The sequence below is a fragment of the Heloderma suspectum genome, chromosome 6, assembly GCF_057233095.1.
Source record: "Heloderma suspectum isolate Gila_16-S chromosome 6, 16-S_ref, whole genome shotgun sequence".
Lineage (NCBI taxonomy): Eukaryota > Metazoa > Chordata > Lepidosauria > Squamata > Helodermatidae > Heloderma > Heloderma suspectum.
This window is the reverse complement of record NC_139463.1, coordinates 42,166,828-42,188,964: the sequence shown is the minus strand read 5'-3', so window position 1 is coordinate 42,188,964 and position 22,137 is coordinate 42,166,828. Positions and strand designations below refer to the sequence as shown.

Sequence of the window (22,137 nt, the reverse complement as noted above, 5' to 3'; positions counted from 1 at the left end):
TCTTGCCCATGCTCTCCAGCGACTGGTGTGCACAGGCGTACTGATACTGGATTTAGCACAAGCCATCAGGACTAGTAGCCGTTGACAGCCTTCTCCTCCAGGAATTTGTCCAACCCCCTTTTAAAGTCATCCAAATTGGCTGCCATCACTACATTCTGTGGTAGCGAATTCCATCATTTAACTCTGTGTTGTGTGATGAAGTCCTTCCTGTTATCTGTCACAACCTCAATAGTGTCGGCAATGATGGGGCGGGGGGGAGGCAATGATGGCATAAAAAGGAGATATGTTTTGGATTCCTCCCACATGTTTGCTTGCTTCAACAGCTCCCATGTCACTAAGGTTACTTCAGAAGAGGCTCTCGGAAACATGCTACCCATTACACAGAGTGAGAGAGTAAAACTGAGGTCTTCATTTATTTATGTTTTACACTGTCTCGTGTTCAAGCCCCTTCTCTCATTCCACAGTTTCCTCACCATTGCTAATTTTAGCAGGGTTGTGCAGGGACCTTTGGGGGCATGTTCTAATGGATGGGTCAAATCTTAATAATACTCAACGTTTCAAGCACTTCACATGCATTATCTAACTGTAATCCATACACCAATTCCATAAAATAGGTTAGAATTATTATCCCCCATATTGCAGGTGGGCTGGGTGGGGGGAGGGTGGGGCTGAGGCTGAGAGAGAGTGGCTTGCCTAAGGCTACCTCATGAGTTCAGGGGTGAGATTCAAAGTGGGGATTTCCAGATTCAGACTTTATGGCACCTCCCAATCTGCCCTCTGATGCAGCTGCCTCACCTTGCCTTATGGGAAGGCTCTCTATTTCCCTCTTCAACAATTCTAGTTCTTTGTATTTCCATTTTACAATAGAGGCTTACACTGTCCCAAACCTTCCTGATATAACTGGGTAAATATTCATGACATGCAGATTGGGCCATCTTGAATCATTTGTTCTCCAGAGCTTGGAGTTTCAGGGCTATGGAGGCTCAGTATGTCTGTGCATGCTTTTGGCTGGAAATTTCCTTCTTCTTCTTCTTCTTCTTCTTCTTCTTCTTCTTCTTCTTCTTCTTCTTCTTCTTCTTCTCCTCCTCCTCCTCCTCCTCCTCCTCCTCCTCCTCCTCCTCCTCCTCCTCCTCCTTTCCAGTGTTCATTGCAATAGGAGATGTATGTATGTATATGTATATGTATATGTATATGTATATATAAACAGTATATATATATATATATATATATATATATATATATATATATATATATATTCCTCTCTTCATTTTTTAAATGTGGCTGGAAGCACTTTCTCATCTCTTGATGGGATCTGCTCAGGAAAAAAAAAATAGATACAATTCCGTGGCTGTTACTGATGGAAGCTGGGGGGAGGGTGGGGGGTGAGAGAGAAATGGCAGAGCTGTTCTCAGCCAAGAACACCAAACACCCAGGGAGCCTGAGTAGACTCTTTGGCAGTGGAGGCTGGTGGCTCCGATGTCAATGGGGCAGTGGATTCTCTCCAGGCTTCAGTCAGAACCCCTCAGAACTCTAAAGGGACTATCCATGGTGCGGAAGCAGAGGCCGGGTGAGTCCTTCACACCGCTCCCAGCTGCTTGGCGAGCTCCGGGGCACTCAGAGGCCAGGTCCGTCAGCACCCCATGGCTTAGCGAGGGGGTCTGGGAGGCCGGGCAGGGGGTGGGGGAAGTCCATCAGACTCCACCCCCTCCTCGGACTCCCGCGCCGTCCCCAGCACCTGCTGCTCCGTCTGCTGCCTAAATCTAAAAATCTAGGCCAGACAGTGGTAGATAAACTGACAACACATTTACAGGGTCCCAGATGAGTGCTAACAATGGATAACTTTTTCACTGCTATGCCACTAGCTGGGAAATTAGCTAAGAATAACCTGCCTCTGGTTGGCACACTGAAAACAAACCAAGCAGAAATCCCCCCCCCCCCCACACACACACAGTTGCATTCCTTGCCCACAAATCTGGACATGTGTGGTATCTTGCATTTTCAAAAAAATGTGACACTGATAAACTGAAGAAGGGCAGTGATTCTCTTTTCTTCAGTGGGTAAAGGCGAAGCCCATGATAGGGATGTCACAGGCATCCAGTTGGAGCTCGAGGGTCAGTGATTTCTCCTCAGCTTGGCCTCCTGGATGCCAGTCCATGGAACCCTGTGCTTCCCCAACTCGGCCCGCACCTACACAGGCGAGCGCGGCGATCCCCATTGTTCCTCCAAGCTGCCTTTTTGTGTAAGAATAGTGGCTCAGCCTTTTTCACAAATCCTGATTTACAGAAATGGCGGCCATAAAGCAGCCATTTATGCAAGATTATAGGCATAAAAGGACCATTTACACCCGTAATCTTGAGCAAATGACCACTTTACGGCCACCAGTTCTGTAAATGGGGATTTACGAAACAGGCTGAGCCACCATTTCCAAGCAAAATGGTGGCTCGGCAAGAGATCGGGTGGCTATGTGCTGCTTGCCGGGCACCTGTGTACTGCCCAGTGGCTAGTCGCATGCAGCAAACAGGGTCAGGTGGCTAGTGAGGGATGGGCAAGTGGTGCGCAGACTAGTGCAGATGAGGGTGAGTTCCCCCAATCCTATTCTCAGATAACAAATCTAAGTCTAGATCATTCATGATGGTAATAAGACTAAGGGTGCAATCTTGTGCATGTTTAGACAGAAAAAAAGCCCTATAACTCCCAGCATGCCCCAGCCAGCATGGCTGGCTGGGGCATGCTGGGAGTTGTAGGACTTTTTTTCTGTCTAAACATGCACAGGATTTCGCCTTAACAGTGGAATAGACATCCATGACCAGGTTGTCTCTGCGTAATCTTCGAAATGCATGGGGGGAAATGGAGTTGGGCCAGGGGAAGAGGACAGGGCCATCTGGGGAACTCCAGAGGTTGGTTTAGAATGCCACATGGGCCAGATTTGGCCCACAGACCTGAGTTTCCACATCCCTGGTGTAAATGGACACAGAGGGATACGAAATGACAAAGTGTGTTGCTTCCCTTCGTATTGCCCCTGCAGTAGGCTTCTAACTCTTAATTTAGAGGTGTCAAGACAGTGATGAATCAGATCCAGGTTTACTTACAAGGAGATACTTTACTGAGTACAATCAGCACACAGGCGTACCCAATGGTTGGATGAGACAGCTGCTCTGAACCCAGAGCCATGGGGTAAAATGGGTTTTATACCATACATGTTAGCAGTGAGGCAGCATGACAACAGCAGACGTTAATTAGCATTCATTCCCAGCATACCCTAACAGGGTTGTTTCCCAGCACAGCCACCTGTATCTTGGCATAAACATAGCTTCACTTCCTAGGCACATCCTGGGCCCTGATAACATACTAGTGTTCCTTAGCATGGAATGTGTTGAGGCCTCGTCTGTCAACCTTTGACTCATCCTGGTAAATCAAGAGGCCTGGTAGGGAAAACAGCAGCCAACTGACCAAAGTCAGAGAGCATCGAAGCCCTTCTAAAACTACTAATAGCTTGGTTCAGGCCTGGGGCCCTACACCCTTCCACCCTTATCCCCATTCAGTACCCTTTTGGACATCTGGCAATTTCGACTGGACATCTGAAATGGATCCCAAATGCTGGGGCCCCTCGTAATCTGGCATCAAACTCTGCTTGAATCGGACTTTGCCTGCAACTCTGCTTGCTGCCTCAGACACGGCTTGTAGCTAACCTCTCTGGTTCTTCTTTCTCACCTTCCAGGGCAACGACGATGACTCGGTGGATAAGAACAAATGTTGCACACTCTGTAACATGTCCTTTACTTCAGCAGTCGTGGCTGAGTCACACTATCAAGGGAAAATTCACGCCAAAAGATTAAAACTGTTGCTAGGAGAGCAGCCAACTTTAAAGGCCACAGGTAGGTCCAAAGACTTTGTTGATAAGGTGTGTATGTGAGAGAGTGTTTGTGCGTATGCATGTTTTAAAATGAATGGGACGACCCATCCTTTTGGATTCACACTTTGGAGTCCTGTTAAGCAGAAGTGAAAATGGCTGGCACTGCCGCCTGACTGTCTCTGCTGATTTGGGGTTGCAGATGGACAGCGGAGGAAGAAAGTTGAACAAAAGCAATGATTTTTTGCTTGCTTTGCTTTGACCTTTAAAAAAAAAAATGGTGATGCTCCTAAGGGAAGGTCTCCTTTATTCCTGTAGATCAGCCTTCCCCAACCTGGTTGCCCTCCAGGGGCCGTGGATTACAAGCCTCATCATTCCCAGTCAGCATGCCTCTGTTGGCTGGGGATGATGGGAAGTATAGTGCAAGGCATCTGGAGGGAACCAGATTGGGGAAGATTGCCACAGAGGAGTAGCCTGACAGACAAATTTCCTGGGCCCTGCCACTGAACAAAGAAACTCCATTTAGATGCTTCCTGAGAATCTGCTTGTCTGTTGGAAGCTGCTGCTTCCCCCTCTTGCCATGTGTAACCGACTCTGGAACTACCTTTAATTGACAACTCCGCGAATCCATTTATTTCTCCTTCCGGCAATCACATGGAGTAGAATATCCTTTTGCTCTTAACTTGGTGGCAGCAGTGGGAGGGGAGGAAGGGACCCTTTTCAAAAGCATTTTTGGTTGCTTGGCCTCTTGAATTTTGCCTGATGTCCTTGCTGCTGTACACTTTCACATTTAACAAGGCAAATGTCAGAGGCAGATAATTTAGTCATTTGATTGTTTGCTTAACTGTAAAAACCTTCACAACCCTCTAACAGGCAGAGGAGATGAGGTTTTCACCATGGTGCCGAAATCTAGGGGTGTACGAAACTCACCTTTGAGTCCGCTGGGGGGGTCCGCTGGGGGGGTCGGCGATCTGTTCCTCCCCCCAGAATCTTCCTTTGCCAGCTCCGCTCCACGGTGAGTCCGCGGAGCCACTGGCCAGGTCCGTCCGCTGCTGTCCTTGCCTGCCTTCGGACGCAAATTGTGTCCGGCATAGCGGACACGGTTTGCATCCCTGCTCTTTGCCGTGATAGGCTACGTAAATCTTTACGTAGCCTATCATGCGAAGGGACAGGGATGCAAATGGCATCTGCTACGCCATTTGCGTCCCTGCTTTTTGCCGTGATAGACTACGTAAATATTTACGTAGCCTATCACAGCAAATGGCAGGGATGCAAATGGCGTCCGCTATGCTGGACGCCATTTGCGTCTGAAGGCAGGCAGGAGCAGACAGGACAGGCAGCAGTAGACAGATGGCAGGAGGTAGGATCCGGCCCCGCGCGGATTCCCCTGGGTGGCGGAGGTGAGTCTTTCATTCTGCCGCGGACTCTGCGGGACCGGATTCTTAGAATCCGGCCTCACTGGAGTCCGTGGTCGGAATTCTCCGCCATCTCTACCGAAATCCAAAACAGAAGAAGAGGATCAGGGAAGGGCCATAGCTCAGTGGTGGGGCACATGCATTGCATGCAGAAGGTCTCAGGTTTGATCTCCAGGTAGGGCTGGAAAAAACCATGCCTGAAACTCCGGAGAGCCGCTGCCAGTCAGTGTCAACAATACTGGGCTAGATGGACCAAGGGTCTGAGTCATTATAGGGCAGCTTCCTACGTTCGCATCTATCAAAGTGATTTGCATGTTAATATGCTGAATAGAAGAGTAATGTAGTCTTATAGAAGTCTTGTAGTCCTATAGAAAGCAGTGCTTCATTTTCCCGGTAGTGGTTAATCATTTTAAACTAGGGTTGCATTTTAGCTATGCAGTTCATATCTCTAAAGCAGGAGTAGGCAACTTTGGCCCTCCAGATATTCTGGCCTGCATCTCCCATCAGCCCTAGCTAGCATAGCCAATGGTGAGGGATTATGGGAGTTGTAGGCCAAAGCATCTGGAGGGCCACAACTTGCCCACCCCTGATCTAAGGGCAGAATTAGAGATCACGCCTGAGACAGGGCTGCTGCTGAGAATGGCATCCCTGTGTTAAGTCCATTATCTCTTCCTTCTGTCTGTAGCCACAAATCCATATTTCCAATTCTGATGGACAATTTAGTGGGTACAGTATTGGGACCCATCCATGACAGCTGGGCTCTCCTTCACTCTCAAGGGCTGTCAGACACCTTTGGGGTCTCAAAGAGGGTTGCCAAGTGGTCCGGTTTTGTCACATTACCTCCTGCACCACCAGCTTTTGGTCTGAGACTTTGGAGGGCTAATGCCAGCTCAAGGTTGATAATATCAAGCTATATGGACGAAGAGTCTGATGCAGGAGTATGAAGCTTCATATATTCAACTTTGTCAGCTTCAGCTTGTCAATAAAGATCTTGGGGGCTGATATTGCTAGGGATATATGAGGATTTCGTTTCAGTTTCCAAACCTCCGGAAAATGCTTCAAATGCAGATGTTCCAAATGTTGCTAAACCTGCGTTCATTCATGTTCACAAATTGTGCACGTAAAATAAAAATCCACGTCTAAGAATATACAACTTTAAAAATGCATACTTCTAAATATTCACATGTTCACATGTTAATGGGGGGGAATGTGCATTTTCGAAAATGCACACCGTTAAAACCCTAACAAACTGACAAAATCGGTCAGAAATGAGAATGGAAGTGAGCCCAACTGAGCATTGAAGTAAAGTTTGAAGGATTTCAGTGAGGCAGAGCATCCCTGGCTCTCCTATCCTAGGGATGTGTGAATCAGCAAAATATGAACCCATTGAGGTTCCTCAAATTCCGCACAGAAGCTCATTCCTAATTGTGTCCATATCAGATGGTAAGCTTTGTTTTTGTTTTTCGTTTCACATGAAAATCCATGTGTATTTTTGTGTGCCCTTTTCCAAATGTATGCATCAGTTGTGCTCATTTTAGAAATGTTTGCATTTTTCTTCTATTGATTAAAGCCAGTTTGTGGATCTCTTTCAAAAGTATACATTCTTTCAAGTGCATTTTTGAAATGCACTTGTCAATTTTTCAATTTGGGGGACATATTTTTTGGTTCCACAAATTGCATCACAAATTCAGAAATAAGGATGGATGGGTGCCCCCCCCATCTGGGTTCTCTGGACACCTGCCCAGCCCCTGCCCCTGCTTGCATGCCCCCAGACCCACGCTCAGGCCCTACACTCGCTCGCCAAGCTGCCTGCACTTACCCGGGCCCCATCCTCCTCCTCCACAATCGCGATTTTTAAAAAAAAACCTGGCGATTGCAAAACTGCGCACATAGATTTATGTGCGAAAAATGTGCACATAGACTTATACTCAAAATGGTGCTGTGAATTGTCCAAATATGCAAGATTCACAGCACCATTTTGTGTATAAGTCTATGTGCGCAGTATTGGGCCTGGTTCAATGCGGGCTGCTCAGTGAGCGTCGGGGTGGGTTGAGCGGGGGCAGGGGCTTGGCAGGAGTGGCTTGGGGGAGTCCGCCAGACTTCCAGACCGAGAAAGGCACCCACGCCATCCCTACTCAGAAATATATGGACTTCAACCGCAGATGGGGTTGAGGTCTGTGTTCGATTTCTCATCCATCCCCTAACCTGATGTTTGCTCAAACGTGGCCTTGGCACAGCACAGCTAGCACAGAGGACGCTAGCTTCTGTTGTAGTTCTTTATCATCCAGGAGTTCTAAATTCTGAGGTTGCTACCATCTATGATAAGCTATGCTAGCCAACTCCTCTCCAGGGCATCAGCAAAGTGATAAACAAAGAGTGGTCTGGCCAGAAGAGCAAAAATTTTAGCTTTATAGCCCAAGGCACAGCAAAACAACATGCCCAATATGCTGTCTGACAATAACTCCTGCAGTTTTTACAGTTGTGTAACAATAATTTTTCATTTACGAGGTGCCAGACAACTAAAGGCCCCTGCACAGCTACTACAAATAATCTGAGACACTGCAAGGGAAGAGGAGAGGAGGGCCATTCATTTCCCTTAAACTCTCTAATATGTATCGTTTGGTTCCTTTGTTCCCCTTCAAAATGCTGTCGCAGCACTGTGCATAAAAAAAGGGAAAATGCCAGGGGCAGGGTAGGAAGGGGTGAAGAAATTGCTGATGAGGCGCAACAAACTTCTCTGAGGCGGAGGGACCCTGCAACAATCAGACAGATATTTCCAGCTTGAAGAAGGGAAGTACTTCTTTACAGAGCACATAATGATAGAGATTGGTGAGGATGCGATATTTGATCTTCGGGAGCTTCTCCAAATTCCTCCTCAAAGTTCCGTTCACCTTTTCGCATTCCCAAATGCGAGCATCTTTTCTTCTTTTTTTGATCAGGAAAAATGCAAATTCTCTACTGGGAGATGTTTTTAGAAGTGCACATTTTCCCCAATCAGAAGTGTAAATTTTTCCCCATAAACTAAAGTGTGAAAATGCAGATTTGGCGGGGTGGTGGTGGTGCACAATTGCACAAGTGTTGACTTGAGCAAGTGCGCACTTTCAAATGCAAATGCAAGTTCAGGGAATTATGAAAATTTTCCGAGAATTGCGTTCAGAGTTGTGAATGGGACAGGTTTGCATGATTTACCAACAGGAACAAATTCTCATACATCCTGACATAATTATTTTATGGATCTTGCAGTGCCCACTAGTTTAAGGGTGTAATCTTATGCATGTTTAGGCAGAAAAAAGTCCTACCACTCCCAGCATTTCCCAGCCAGCAAAGCTGAGAGTTGTAGGACTCATTGCTGTCTAAACATGCAAAGAATTGCACCCTAAATGGCTTTACCAGGAGATTCGATCAATCCATTGAGGAGGATATTAGTTGCAAGCACTCTGTAGATCCTCCATGCTCAGAGGAAATCCAGAGGAGACAGTATTTTAGCCACAGTGGGTGAGGGCTTTTGCCGCCATGCCCTCCTTGAGGGCTTCCCAGGGGCATCTGGTGTGCCACTGTGGAAAACAAGGTGCTGGACCAGACAGACCTTTTGTTTGATCCAGGAGGGACTGCACCCACTGTATTTGTATCCTTCTTTTCTGGTAAATATTGTCCTCTCAAAGCACCTCACATCAGACAAAGAAGGAGACACAGGCTCTGCCCTCCAGCTTGCAAACTAAAAGGACAAGTCTGAAAAGATGAGGGGGGGAGGGCAGGGGAAGGAGATTGGCTTGACAATGCTGGAAGGACATGGTGCATTAGAAGAAGGCATTTGGAGCCAGCTGGGGCCAGGCTGATCTTCACTTCCATGGATGGAGGTGGTGCAACAACCCAGTGGTCCCCAGTCCTCTGGCTGGTGGGAGAGGCCAGGGTGTTCTCTTTCCCCAGCCAGACTAAGCTGCCTTACAGGGTTGCTGGGAAAATAAAAGAAGAGCAGGGCTCACACACACACACGCGCGCGCGCACGCGTCTGCGTGCGTGCGTCTGCAATGGAGGCGGGTGACTCCAATTTTGGTGGGGCGGTGGATCCACCAGCCAGAACTCCAAAGGAGCTATCCAGGGTGCTGGACCCTGTCCACAAAATAGGTTCAGCACCTTGGATGGCTCCTTTAGAGTTCTGGCTGGTTCTGACTGAAACCCAGAATGGATTCACAGCCCCACTGCAATCGGAGTCAGCAGCCTCCACTCCACATGTGTGTGTTTATCTTCCCTCCCCAGGCCTTTTTCCTTGAGTGTCATCTCTTTTTAGATTATAAAACTGCAGGCAGAGATTTTCTTCTTTTACTGATCATTTGCAAGTGGCTCCAAGGAGGGACTGATAGAGTCACCTGAGCCCTCTGGGCAGTCGCTGAGCCACTGCTGCCGCCCACCCCCACTCACCGGGCAGCACAAGCCCAGGACAGCTCGACGAGTGGTCTGGGAGCCCCCCGCAGCCCCCTGCTCCTCTATGCAAGCTGCCATTTTTACACAAGATGGCAACACTGCACCATCCATATTTTTAACATTGAGCAAAATGGCGGCCATACAGGGCCACCTCCACAGCATTAGAGGTGTAAAGGGAAAATATGGAGCCACCATCTTGCATAGAAGCAGTGGCTCACATTGAAGAACAGGCGGCTGAGGGACCCTCCCAGACCGCTTGGGGCTTGGCGAGCACATCTGTGAGCACCCTGCAGCTGGGCGAGTGATGTCCATCAGGCTCCACCCCATTCCTGGGCACTCGTGACATCCCTAGCTCCAGGAGTACTGAGTGTGCATGTGGCAAATGTCCTTCAGATCCTTCAACCCAGTGGAGCAGTGTGGTTGAAGAACAGCCCAGGCTCCATCACGTAGACAGCCCCTGGTGGAGGCTGTGTCCAGTGCTCAACTATGCAGAAGCCCAGTTCAAACTATTCCTCCTCTCCTCCTGACTTTTTCTTCTTTTTTTTGAGAGGGAGAAGTCATGCCAGCCCGGGTCTTCATGACTAGATCCTGGAGAAGCCACTTTGTAGAGGACTCCCCCACACTGGAGGCGTTCAAGACGAGGCTGGACAGCCATCTGTCGGGGATGCTTTGACTTGGGCTCCTGCATTGAGCAGGGGGTTGGGCTCGATGGCCTTGTAGGCCGCTTCCAGCCCTACCATTCTATGATTCGATGATCCAAAGGCATCCTCCATTTGAACGGCTGTCCAGTCCGAGTTTGGAATGAAGATAAAGAACCCCAAGAAGGGAGAGCAGCAGCTGGTCCCTGAAGTTGCCTATCTACAGTTAGCACCTGGACAGCATGGTGAACAGACCCACAGGAGGTCCCTAGGGATGGGTGAATCTGTCAGTTCCACTTCCTCCTGCATTTGATTTTTTTTTTTTAATCTCAAGTTCTTCCTCTCTCAAATATGAAGAACCTTGCAAATTATGGAAACTCATGATCAAAAGCGAACTTAAACAAAATTCTCCCCCATCTGCACCAGCCAAATTGAGTAGGCACAGCTATTCCCAGCATGGAAAGCACCACTATGTACCTGTCCGCCATACAGCTCTTAAAGAGGAGGGATGTATCAGAAAAAAAGAGGGGGCCACCTGGATGGATGAATCTGTCAGTTTCGGTTTCTCCCCACATTCATTTTTGTAAAAAACAAACAAACCCAAACCTCTCTCACATTCTTTTTGTCCTAGATATGGAAAATTTTGTGCACATAGGCAAATTCTTATCAAGAACCAAACTGAAACAAAATTTTCACCCATCTCTCTAGGACACCGGGTCACAGTCTTCCCTATTATGGTGGGATGTATTGTATTTCTATTTAAATTCTAGTAATGATTTCTAAATTTGCATCTATACAGATATTAACATATGAAAGTTGCGTGCAAATCTGTGTCCTCATTTTAGATGGCGCGTTTCCTCTCTTTTTTTGGCAGTGCTTAGGTGGCTACCCCATGCTTGAAGCTCTCTGGGTGATGTGGGGGGCACACGCCATTCTTTCACCATGCTATTTCAGCCCTTCTCCCAGCTGAATGAGGCAGGATTCAGACCCAAGATTAACAGTCAGATGATTTTATTTGCTGGCATTTCCATTTGTCATCTTCTCCTTTTTTATTTTTTAAACGTACCATAGCAACAACAGCTATGCAATGAGTGGACAAGGTTGTCACTTTATAGGAGTACTAAGGGATAACGTTAGGTAATTGGAAGGGAAGAGTAAATGTAGCCCCTGGAAAGAAAATCTTCCAGCATCTCACTGCTGAATCCTCCAAGGACCTCATTTTCCTGTGCTTTGGTTTTACCAGTAGGAAAGATCATTCTTCTTCATTGCTTCACACATCGAGGCTTCAGAAATGGTAATAATTAGGCAGAAGTGTGGGGGCGGGTGGAGGAGAGAGAGACTGTTATCCAAACAGTAGGTACTTAATAAGATTTTTTTCAAAATTTGGAAGAGGGTATGTTTACAAAGAATTCTAGAGTCAGGGGTGGGCAAGTTGTGACCCTCCAGTTGTTTTCGCCTACAACTCCCATCAGCCCTAGCCAGCATACCCAAGGGTGAAGAACTATGGGAGTTGTAGGCCCATAAAGTCTGGAGGGCCGCAAATTGGCTACCCCTGTTCTAGAGGAAGGAAAGATTCTGTTTCTTTGTGGAAATCCAGGGGGTCACGACCATGCACATTGATTATGCTAAGGCACAAATAGGGATGATGCAGGGGTCCGAAGAGTGGGTGGAGTCTGATGGACTCTCTGCCATCTGGAGCCCACTCACTGGGCTGCAGGGGGCTCACCTCTCTGCTCAGTGGCCAGCAAAAAGCACTGTGGGGCCAACCATCCCTTTACCGAATTGCGATCATGCCCACAATCTCAGCTCAGTTTACTTCCACATATTTAAACTTGAGTCTATGGCTGCCTTAAAGGGGTGATGCCTCAAGATTACAGTGTAAAGGGCCCTAGACTCAAGTTTAAATATGCAGGCCCTTTACCTAAAAGAACAAGCCACCATTTTTATGCAAAATGGTGGCCTGGTGGACCAGCGTGGACTGCCACACTTGCCCGACTCAGCACGCACTGAGGCGAGCAAGTGTGGAGGTCCATGGACTGGAGTCCAGGAGGCCAAGTGGGGGGAGCAGCAACAACAGCAGCTATGTTGGCAGTCCAGCTACCATTTTTGCATCCTCTCCAATGGGCCAGATGCTACAGATGTCCAACACCACACCTAGTGACTGAATGCACCCCACAATGAATTCATCAGAGCACATAACCATGAGTGCATTCTTGGTTGATGTAATTATTGCAAGGATGGGGAACCTCCAGCCCATGGGTTGAATCTGGCACACAAAGCCGCCCTAGATTCCTCCAAGCCCCACCCCTTGGAGGAATTCACCCCTGGGGGAATCCCACTTGAAGGAATCTCCAGTGTTATCTCCATCTGAGATCAGAGATAACATTGGGGATAGGGATGGCAGGGGATTTGGCCAGCACTAGGTGCTCTTCCCACCACCATCCAAGTCACTTTGAGTCACTTTACCCACACTACACCTTCCCCCATTGGGGGGGATGTGGCATGGGCAAAGTGGCTGAGACTGAGGCAGTGACTGGAGGAGCCCTCCATCCACTGTCTCGGTTGGGACAATTTCACTCCATGTCGCAGAGCTGACCCCTGGCCACTTCAATAGTGTGATCACGCCCTCTGATCTCATCCAGCCTGCAACGGGCCAGGTGGAGGGTCATTCGTCCCCCCATCCAAAAAGTGTCCCCCACCCCTGAATGTCTCACAACATCACGGATCTCCTCTTTAACTCCGGTGGTAAGTAGACTGCACATTCCACATGCCAAACCTCTTGATCTTGGAAACCTATGCTGAGGATGTTGGAGGAATGCATCTGTGGGGTAGAGCTCGGTGAGCTTTCATCAGCTCGGCCCCCTATACTTCAGCTTGTTTGCTGTGAGCTGGCCCGACTCAATCGGCATTGAGTTAGGCCAGGTCGCAGATTTTTCTGGGTATTAAAAAATGTACATACATAGAAATGTGTACAAATTGTGAGGCATAATTTGCATGATTTACGAACATTTCGGCTAAGATTTGTGTAATTTGCACCAATTGCGGGTGTATTTATGTAATTTTTTTAAAAAATGGAAAAAGTTCCCAGATTTCAGGAAAAGCCCCATGGCAATGCAAGCTGAGTCAGGTGCTTGCTGGGAGTCTGTCGAGCCCCACAAGGGTCGGATTCCACAGCGACACACATCCCCAGCCTGTGCCAAGTTCTGTTAGGACAGAAACGGTTGTTGCTGGCCGTGTCCACTTCATTCCTGCTTGCTTGCTTTTGCAGAGACCACTCTGAGTTCCTTAAAGCAGCCACACGTGGACAGCTCTCCAGTGGTGGCTCCGCCCCATCAGAGAAGAGACTCCGACAGGTACTGCCAGCTCTGTGCGGCTTGGTTTAATAACCCGATGATGGCGCAGCAACACTATGACGGGAAAAAGCACAAAAAGAACGCAGCCAGGGCTGACTTACTAGAGCAACTAGGGAAGACGCTGGACCTAGGAGAGTTACGAGGTAAGACACTTCGCTATTCTAAAACCATTGCCATGAAAAGCCTTGTATGGAAGGGGAGAAGATTGTCTCTTGGCGTAGTCTCCTTGTCCCTGAAAATGCAGCCACTTGCAGGTTGGTCCATATGGAAAGAAGAAGGAGCCGTTGGCATGGCACCATGAGGTTCAGCAGTTTTAATCACATCTCTTGAGTGCCTTGGCCCAAGGGGTCCAAGCATCATGGGATGCAAGCCCTCTCTCTCTAGAGAACTGATATGGGAAAGCAGATGTGCTGCTGTCCCGTTCTGTGCTCCCTTGATGCTTGCAGGGGAAGCCGGGAGCATCTGATGGCAGTTAGAACAAGGCAAAGAGAAAACAAGGCCATAGATAGCTAAAGGAGGGTCCTGCTAATAGCAGGTGTTGAGCTCAGCAGTGAGCTAAAGCCAACTGAAGCCTTATGTGGCTGACAAGACCAGTAGTGTGGTCAGCTCAGCCCTTCCTGGAGGAGCTGACCAAACTGTTAACTGGCCCTCCCCTGATTTCGTAGCCCGAGGCATCTGTGAGGCTGGGAAGATGGAAGTTCTGCCTAGGGATATCTGTCACCAGGAAATCCAGCCTGTTTTGGGTGTGCCTGACTCACCTTGCATTTGCAAGCTGAACTGCAAACTTCCCCTGAACTCTGGGAACTTTTAGTTAGGGATGTACAAAAGTCACTCACCTTTTCGCAGCTTGGATTTGTGGTGGGGGGGAGGTGCTCCGTCCCTCCCCCCGGAATCCTCCCTGGGCCGGCTCTGCTCCGCGGCGGCTCCGCGGAGCCGCCGGCCAGGGCCATCTGCAGCCGGAGTTCCGGCCACGGCTGGCTGCTGCAGACGCAAATAGCGGCTGCCATTTGCATCCTGCCAGGCTGCCGTGATAGGCTACGTAAGTATTTACGTAGCCTATCACGGAGAGAGCAGCGGCGTAAATGGTGTAGGAGCCACCGTTTGCACCCCTGCTCTTTGCCGTGATAGGCTACATAAATACTTACGTGGCCTATCACAGCAGCTTGGCAGAATGCAAATGGCAGCTGCAACAGCCAGCCGAATGACCAGCCACCGCCGCGGCTGGAGCTGCCGCCGCCGGAGCCCCAGGTAAATTTCGTTCCGGGGGGATTCCGCAGGGTGGTGGGAGATGGGAGGCTGTTCCGCCACGGATTTCAGAGGGCCAAATGCCAGTGCATTCGGACTTACTGAAATCCGTGGCGGAATTCTCCGCCATCCCTAATTTTAGTGCATTTTTTTCCTGTCCGCTGTAATTGCGCAAATAGAGATTTGCACAAATTACAGCCACAATTTGCGCAAATTTGCATGCACTGTGCAAATTACAGGCACAATTTCCACAATTTGCACAAATTTGTGCAAATTGCATCTGGAATTTGTGCAAATTAAAAAACACAGAACTTCTGCTAGCTGGCCTGACTTGCTGCAGATTGAGTCAGGCCAGCTAGCGGAAGATGAACTGCAATCCTGGGGGCTGAGCTGATGAAAGTTCATTGAGCTCCACCCCCCAGATGGATTCCTCTGACAACCCTAGTTCAGCCAGAGACTCATAGTCTGAGTCAGGGGAAGATGGCAGGGCTATGTCCTCTGCCCGGGAGGGGCCCTGATTATCGTACCGCTGAGAAATTAGCCTGTGCCTCATCTTCATCAGAATCCTCTGCAGCACACTAGAAGGCCCAAGGGCTTGGGGTCATGGCCCCAGAAGCTCATTCCTCATGTTTATGAGAGACCACCCAAATCTCTTCCTCCTATCGTGACATCCATGTTAATTATACATGATCTTGGCATCACACACGTCTCTACATGTTGGGCTCTTTCGTGCCAACACCAGAACAGAGGGAGGCCACAGCTAGGGATGTCAGAGAAATCTGCTGTGGATTCAAATGAGGCTGGATTCCAAGGAATCCGGCCTCAGGAATCCACAGCAGATCGGGACCACTTACCTCTGCTCCAGGAGGAATGGAGGTGGAATGGCACTCGGCTGCTTCTTGCCACCCAGAGCCATTTGCCTCCTCCCTGTCCCTGCCGATTGCCATGTGTTTAAAAAAAAAAATGGTGATCAGGAGAATGTGCCCATAGACTTATACGCAAATAGAGTCATGAATCTTGCATATAAGTCTATGTGTCCATAGGCTTATATGCAAGATTCATGACTCTATTTATGTATAAGTCTATGGGCACATCCTCCCGATCGCTTTTTTTTTTTTTAAGACATGGCAATCAGTAGGGACAGGGAGGAAGCGAACTGCTCTGGCTGGCTGGAGGGAAGGTAAGCCAGTCCCCCCCCCCAGAATCCAAGCAGAGTGGAACTCCTCTGGAGGATTCCAGGGGGAGGAATGGATCGCCTCCCCCCTCCACGGATTTCCCACCGGAACAGACATTGGGGAATCCGTACACCCCTAGCCACAGCAAGGGCTGGCTTGCTTGCTTGCTTTCTTTCTTTCTTTCTTTCTTTCTTTCTTTCTTTCTTTCTTTCTTTCATAAACTTCCTGCAGTCAAGTCCTATTAGCTGGAAACCCATCAAATGTGGAGCATTTTATCCATTTATGTTTCACCAAAGGGAGACGAAAATGGAAGGCTTTCCTGGAGCTACGTTATATATAGTTGTGTGTTTTTTTTTAACGTGCTGTGTTTTTTTCCCCCTCTTCCCCTCAGCTCTGCCAAATGCAGGTTGGAATTATAGATAAACACGTATTATTAAATCCTTCTTAAACTAGTGGCATCTTTCCCTTGGGAACGAGTGCATGCCACAAGTGTTCTACAGGAGATATTAAAAACACTCCTCTCATCTGCCCTAAGGCAGTGAATTTAGCTACAGAACCCCTCGCTGAAACATTACACGTGAGATGGAAATTGGTGGTTCTCTTTATTTGCTCAGCCTCCTGCCTTGGGTCTGACTGAATTCCATTTCATGTCTTATTCCAGCACAACCAGCATCCTTGAGTATAGGACTGGTGGGCCTTATTCTCCAGTGCCCTCTGCTGCAGAACACCTGTAGCTGCAGCACCAAGTGGCCTCCGTGGGTTCTCCCTTCTTCGTTGGTAGAACCTCCAGTGCTTTAAGGCAGGAGAGATGTTGCTCCATGGCAGAGCCCCTGCTTTGAGTGCCAAAGGTCCAAGGTTCAGTCCCCAGCATCTCCAGGCAGGGCTGGGAAAGACCCCTATCTGAAAACCTGGTGTGCCACTGCCAGTCAATACTGAACTAGATGGACCAATGTTCTGACTTAGTTTAAGGCAGATTCCTCTTCTCCTAACCTTGCCCACACTGTTCACCATCCCTTGGAATGCACAGGTAGTTGCCACAGAAATCTTGAGCTCCTGCCAAGCACAGATAAATCAGGTATTTTAAATGCTCAGAGTATAGACTGGTCATAACCATGACCATTGGGTCAGTACTTATTCTGATTTGTAACTTGTGTCCCATGTCTAAACATGCTAGAACCTCCACTTTCAGAGCAGTATACCCTCAATGGAGCCAATCAGCAGTAAGGGGGCTGTTGCATTGGTGTCCAGTCCCCCCGCTCTTTATTTTAGAGATTGATATCCCTCCACATGGCACTAAAGGAGAAACATTTCCAGTGAAGCACATAGACAGAAACGACAATATAAAATGACAAAATACAACCCCTATGCAAATTTAACTCTAAAACTACAAATGCACACAGACGAAAAACAGTCTCCATAAAATTTCAGTGTAATCTAAATAAATACTCACTGGTACAGGATGGTCTCCACAGGTCTCTGAAAAACTAGTACAGTGCAGGCCTAGCTGACCTCTCAGGGAAATGAATTACCCAATGGGGGGTGTTACAACTGAAAAGGCCCTGCCCCTTATGTGCAGTGATGAAGTCCAAGAAATGCTTGACCACTTTGTTCTGTTTGTTGTATTGTCATGGAATAGGCTACACTGAACAGATAACTCACCATCTAAGCTTTTGTATAGCCTGACACTTGCATGTTGGCCATTGATAATTGACTGGTGTTCCCAGACCCAGAAATGCATGCCACAACTACCTGAAAGTGGGTGAGTGGTGAAAGTAGGCATTGTGTGTGTGTGTTATTGGCAGGATAGAAATATTTTGACAGTTTTGAATGTAACTAGCAAAGGAGATACATCTGGATTTTGCAACTGGCAGGCGAGATGCAGCCTGGTTATGGTGGCGAGATCCATGGGCATGCTGTTTGCTTTGGGGAGAACTGATGTTGCTTTTAAGACTACAACAGTCTACCCTGTTGCCTTACAAAAACAAGGACAACAACACTATGTGTCTTCAGTCTTTCTCAGAAGGACATTGATTCCGTAAGAGGCAACACCTGAAAATAGGAATGGATGAATCTGTCGGTTTGGGTTTCTCTCAGTTTATCATTTTTCATTCGTAAGTTTGGTTTGTCCTGAACTTGAGAATTAATCTAAAAGGTGTACATGAAGATTTCAGTACATATTTCCGCAAATACAGTTTTGTACACAATTCTGCCTAATATTCATATTTTTGTAAGCAAGCTTCCCAATAGAATGCATTTTGAACATTATTTCCCCTAAAATACAGATTTTTGTACACATCTTTTTATTGGAGACTGCAAAATTCAGAGAAGTGAGAATTTTGAAGGATAACCGATTTACAGTTTCTGGATTAGCTCAAAAGTGTTAAATTAGCAATGTTTGCATTAAAATTGGAACCAAATTACTTTCTCCTCATGCCTGCTTGAAACATCCTACCACTCAGGGAAGTGGGGAGTAAGGATGTACGAATTCCTTACCTGGCTCCGTTCCGGGGCATCCACGGTGGGGGGGAGGTGCTTCGTCCCTCCCCCTGGAATCCTCCCCAGCTGGCTCCGCTCTGCGGCAACTCTGCGGAGCCGCTGGCCGGGACTGGCCGCAGCTGGAATTCTGGCCACTGCCGGGCTGCTGCGGCCGCAAATGGCAGCCACTACGCCAGCCGCCATTTGCGTCCCTGCCAAGCTGTGATAGGCTACATAAGTATTTACGTAGCCTATCATGGCAAAAGGCAGGGGCGCAAATGGCCGCTGCTACGTCGCGGCAGCCATTTGCGCCCCTGCTCTTTGCCATGATAGGCTACGTAAGTATTTATGTAGCCTATCACGGCAAAAGGCAGTCATGCAAATGGTGGCTGCTATGACGGCCACCATTTGTGGCCACAGCAGCTCGGCAGCGGCCGGAAGACAAGCTGGAGCCACCACCGCTGCATCCGCTGCCGCATCTGCCGCTAGGGATGGCGGAGAATTTCTCCCAGAAACTTCGGGGGGCCGAGCGCCAACGTGTTCGGCCCCCCGAAGAAGTTTCGGGGAGAAATCCTCCGCACCCCCCTGCCCCCCGCACCCTCCCCGGGACGGGACTTACCTTCCCTGAATGTCCCTCCCGGCGGCGGGTCCGGCTGGCGGTTTGTCGGGTGTTCGAGCGGGGCGGGAGCGGCAGCCGGTCTTTTGACCGGCTGCCACCACCACCATTGCAATAAAAGAAAAAAAAAAAAGTCCCCTGATAGGCTACGTGACGATTCACGTAGCCTATCACGGCTAGATTTGCAAAGTCAGCCGTGATAGGCTACATGAATCGTCACGTAGCCTATCACGGGTGACTTAAAAAAAAAAAAAAAGTGTGTACGGATAATGGCGGCCCCCATAGGGAGCCGCCATTCCCGTTCCTTATTTGGTCGCTGTAGTCTACGTAAATGTTTACGTAGACTACGGCGAAAATAAGGGCAACGCTATTTGCGTTGCCCTTATTTTCGCCGTAGTCTACGTAAACATTTACATAGACTACAGCAACTAAATAAGGAACGCGAATGGCGGCTCCCTATGGGGGCCGCCATTCGCATACGCGCTTTTTTTTTAAAGTCACCCGTGATAGGCTACGTGACGATTCACGTTGCCTATCATGGCTGACTTTGCAGATCTAGCCGTGATAGGCTACGTGAATCATCACGTAGCCTATCAGGGGGCGGGTTTTTTTGTTTTTTTTTACTTTCGCGTTCGCGGCCGGGCGAGGCGGGAAGCCTTCCCCCCGGCCTGAATTTCGGCCGGGCGAGGCGGGAAGCCTCCCCCCCTCGGCCTGAACTTCGCGGGGGGAGCAGCGAAGCGCTCCCCCCCCACCGCGAACAAGCTGCGAGAAAAGGTAAGTGACTTTCGTCCACCCCTATCTGCCGCTGCCGCATCCGTCGCCGCATCCGCCGCCAGGTAGGCTCCACCCAGGGGGGATTCCGCAGGGTGGCGGGGGGATTGCTCCATTCTGCCACGGACTCCAGGGGGCCAGATTCTAAAGAATCCGGCCTTACTGGAGTCCGTGGCGGAATTCTCCAACATCCCTAGTCGGGAGCATGAACCAGTCTAAAGCTGCCCTGGTCTTCTTCCTCTGAATATACTCTGGGAAGCACTTTCTTGCTGGGGCTACACCAGGTCATGCTACTCCCATTATTTATGACTTAATTTGTCTCCTTCGTCTTGAAATCAGGATTTCTTCTGAAGAGACATGAGGCAATGTTTGCTTTTTTACTATCACTGGTTGGGTGTAGAAGAGGCATCACCAGTGATCTGTTATCCCCACAGGCATCCAGCAGTCGCCTGGAATTTCAAATGATTGTCCCATCATTTTTAGATGCCAACGGTTTGACCTCCAGCTTGGCCAGCATGACATGCAATGCAGGGTCCCTTCACGGTCCCATCATAGCGTTTTGTCATGTCAGTTCCCTGCAGACCCAAGTTCATTCAGTAGACATTGGGCTTGCTAAGGACTCAAGAGAGTGAAAGGCAGGATATTTCTCAGTTATTCCACCTCAGCATTCAAGTACTTCAGGCTGGAATGGAATCTAGTAAGGGAAACCAGGGTTCAGGTAGTTCAGGCTGGGGATCCAGAAATAGAGAGCCAGTGTGGCGTCATGGTTACAGTGCTGGAACAGGACTCTTGAGACCTGGGTTCCTCTAGGGATGTTGGAGAAATCTGCGACAGAATCAAATGAGTTCAGATTTCTATGAATCCAACCTGTGGTTTCTGTAGCAGACCAGCTTTTCCCAAGTCACATGGATTCTGTGGGCTTGCAAAGTATTTTTTAAATTTTAATTTATTTTTCGGAATTTTATGCAAACTTAGTCATAGAAAAATACCTAAAACTAAAAAAAGAAAGAAAAAAAGAGCACAAGCCGAAAATGCACATTTCTGTCATAGGCTTAAGGATTTGCACATTTTTGCAGGGGGATCTGTGCATTTTTGCAAGTGCAATTTTGAACCAATGAGAATTTGCACAACTATGGGAAAATGGAAAAAATCCAATTCCGTCAATGAGTGGACATCACAACGAAAGCCATGTGACAATCCACAAAATGCAGATCAAACAGATTTTACAAAATCCATACATCCCCAGGTTCTAGTCTTCATTCAGCTACAAAGCTCACAGGGATGAAAAACAACAACAACACCCAAATAGGGTAAGTAGTTTCCAGATGACTCGTAGTTCTGTTTCTATTTAGACTATTTTTTTAAAGCACAAGAAAACGGGAAGTGAATACATAAAAATCCTCCTTAAGAACATCATTTTCCATGCTTGGTTCTAATCAGAGCTGAATGAAGCACATGGCCACATCTCACAGGCCCGAAAACCAAATGCATTACTTGATAATGAGAACGTTTCCAGGTGGTTCAGCAAAGCACATCCATGTCTTTCCGATTACAATCCAGCCCAAACATCTCTTTTGAGTCTTTCCCAAAGGGTTTCAGACCTGCCAAGTCCATTCTTTCATAATCTCTTGCTCCAATAGCCAGAAGATCTAAGGAGCAGCAACAAAATCGCTCAGATTCTACCAACCGACAGTCTTTTCTACCTGCTGACAAGCTTCAACACTTTGCAGCACTCTGTCCCTGAGCAATACAAGAGAATTGGGTGTTTGTTTGTTTTCTCCCCCCTAATGGGTGCACTTGAACAATGTTGACCGGCCTGATTCTATTTAATTTTATATGAAACATCTTCCCCAGTTTTGATAAGGTGATCATCCTTCAGAGACTGTCATTTTGTCACAACTCTAACATTTGAGATGTTGTCATTTTAATTACCGAATGATACCACTTCATGCACGATCTCTTCCCCAAAGAGGAAGAAGTTCCAGGGGTCAGTTTTCTTATGATGAGAGTTACCAGAGGTAATATCTGCAATAAGTTTCTGCAATATCTGTTTCTTTACAGACTGAGCAAGAAAGAAAAATAGAGACAGATAGATAGACAGTGAAAGCAGTATCAGTTCCCCACAAGCAAACAGCATGCAGGCCAGCAAAGATGCTTTATGGAAAGCCAGCTGAAAA

At 48.1% G+C, this 22,137-nt stretch overlaps 1 protein-coding gene across 1 annotated transcript in view; it reads left to right on the top strand.

Moving 5' to 3' along the window:
* ZMAT4 (zinc finger matrin-type 4) overlaps positions 1 to 22,137 on the top strand; it is a 302,363-nt gene that overhangs the window by 186,695 nt on the left and 93,531 nt on the right. Inside the window, exons 4-5 of the mRNA XM_084808203.1 lie at positions 3,719 to 3,875; positions 13,594 to 13,821. Coding sequence (XP_084664329.1) covers positions 3,719 to 3,875; positions 13,594 to 13,821 — 385 coding nt within the window. The remainder of the gene's footprint in view (positions 1 to 3,718; positions 3,876 to 13,593; positions 13,822 to 22,137) is intronic.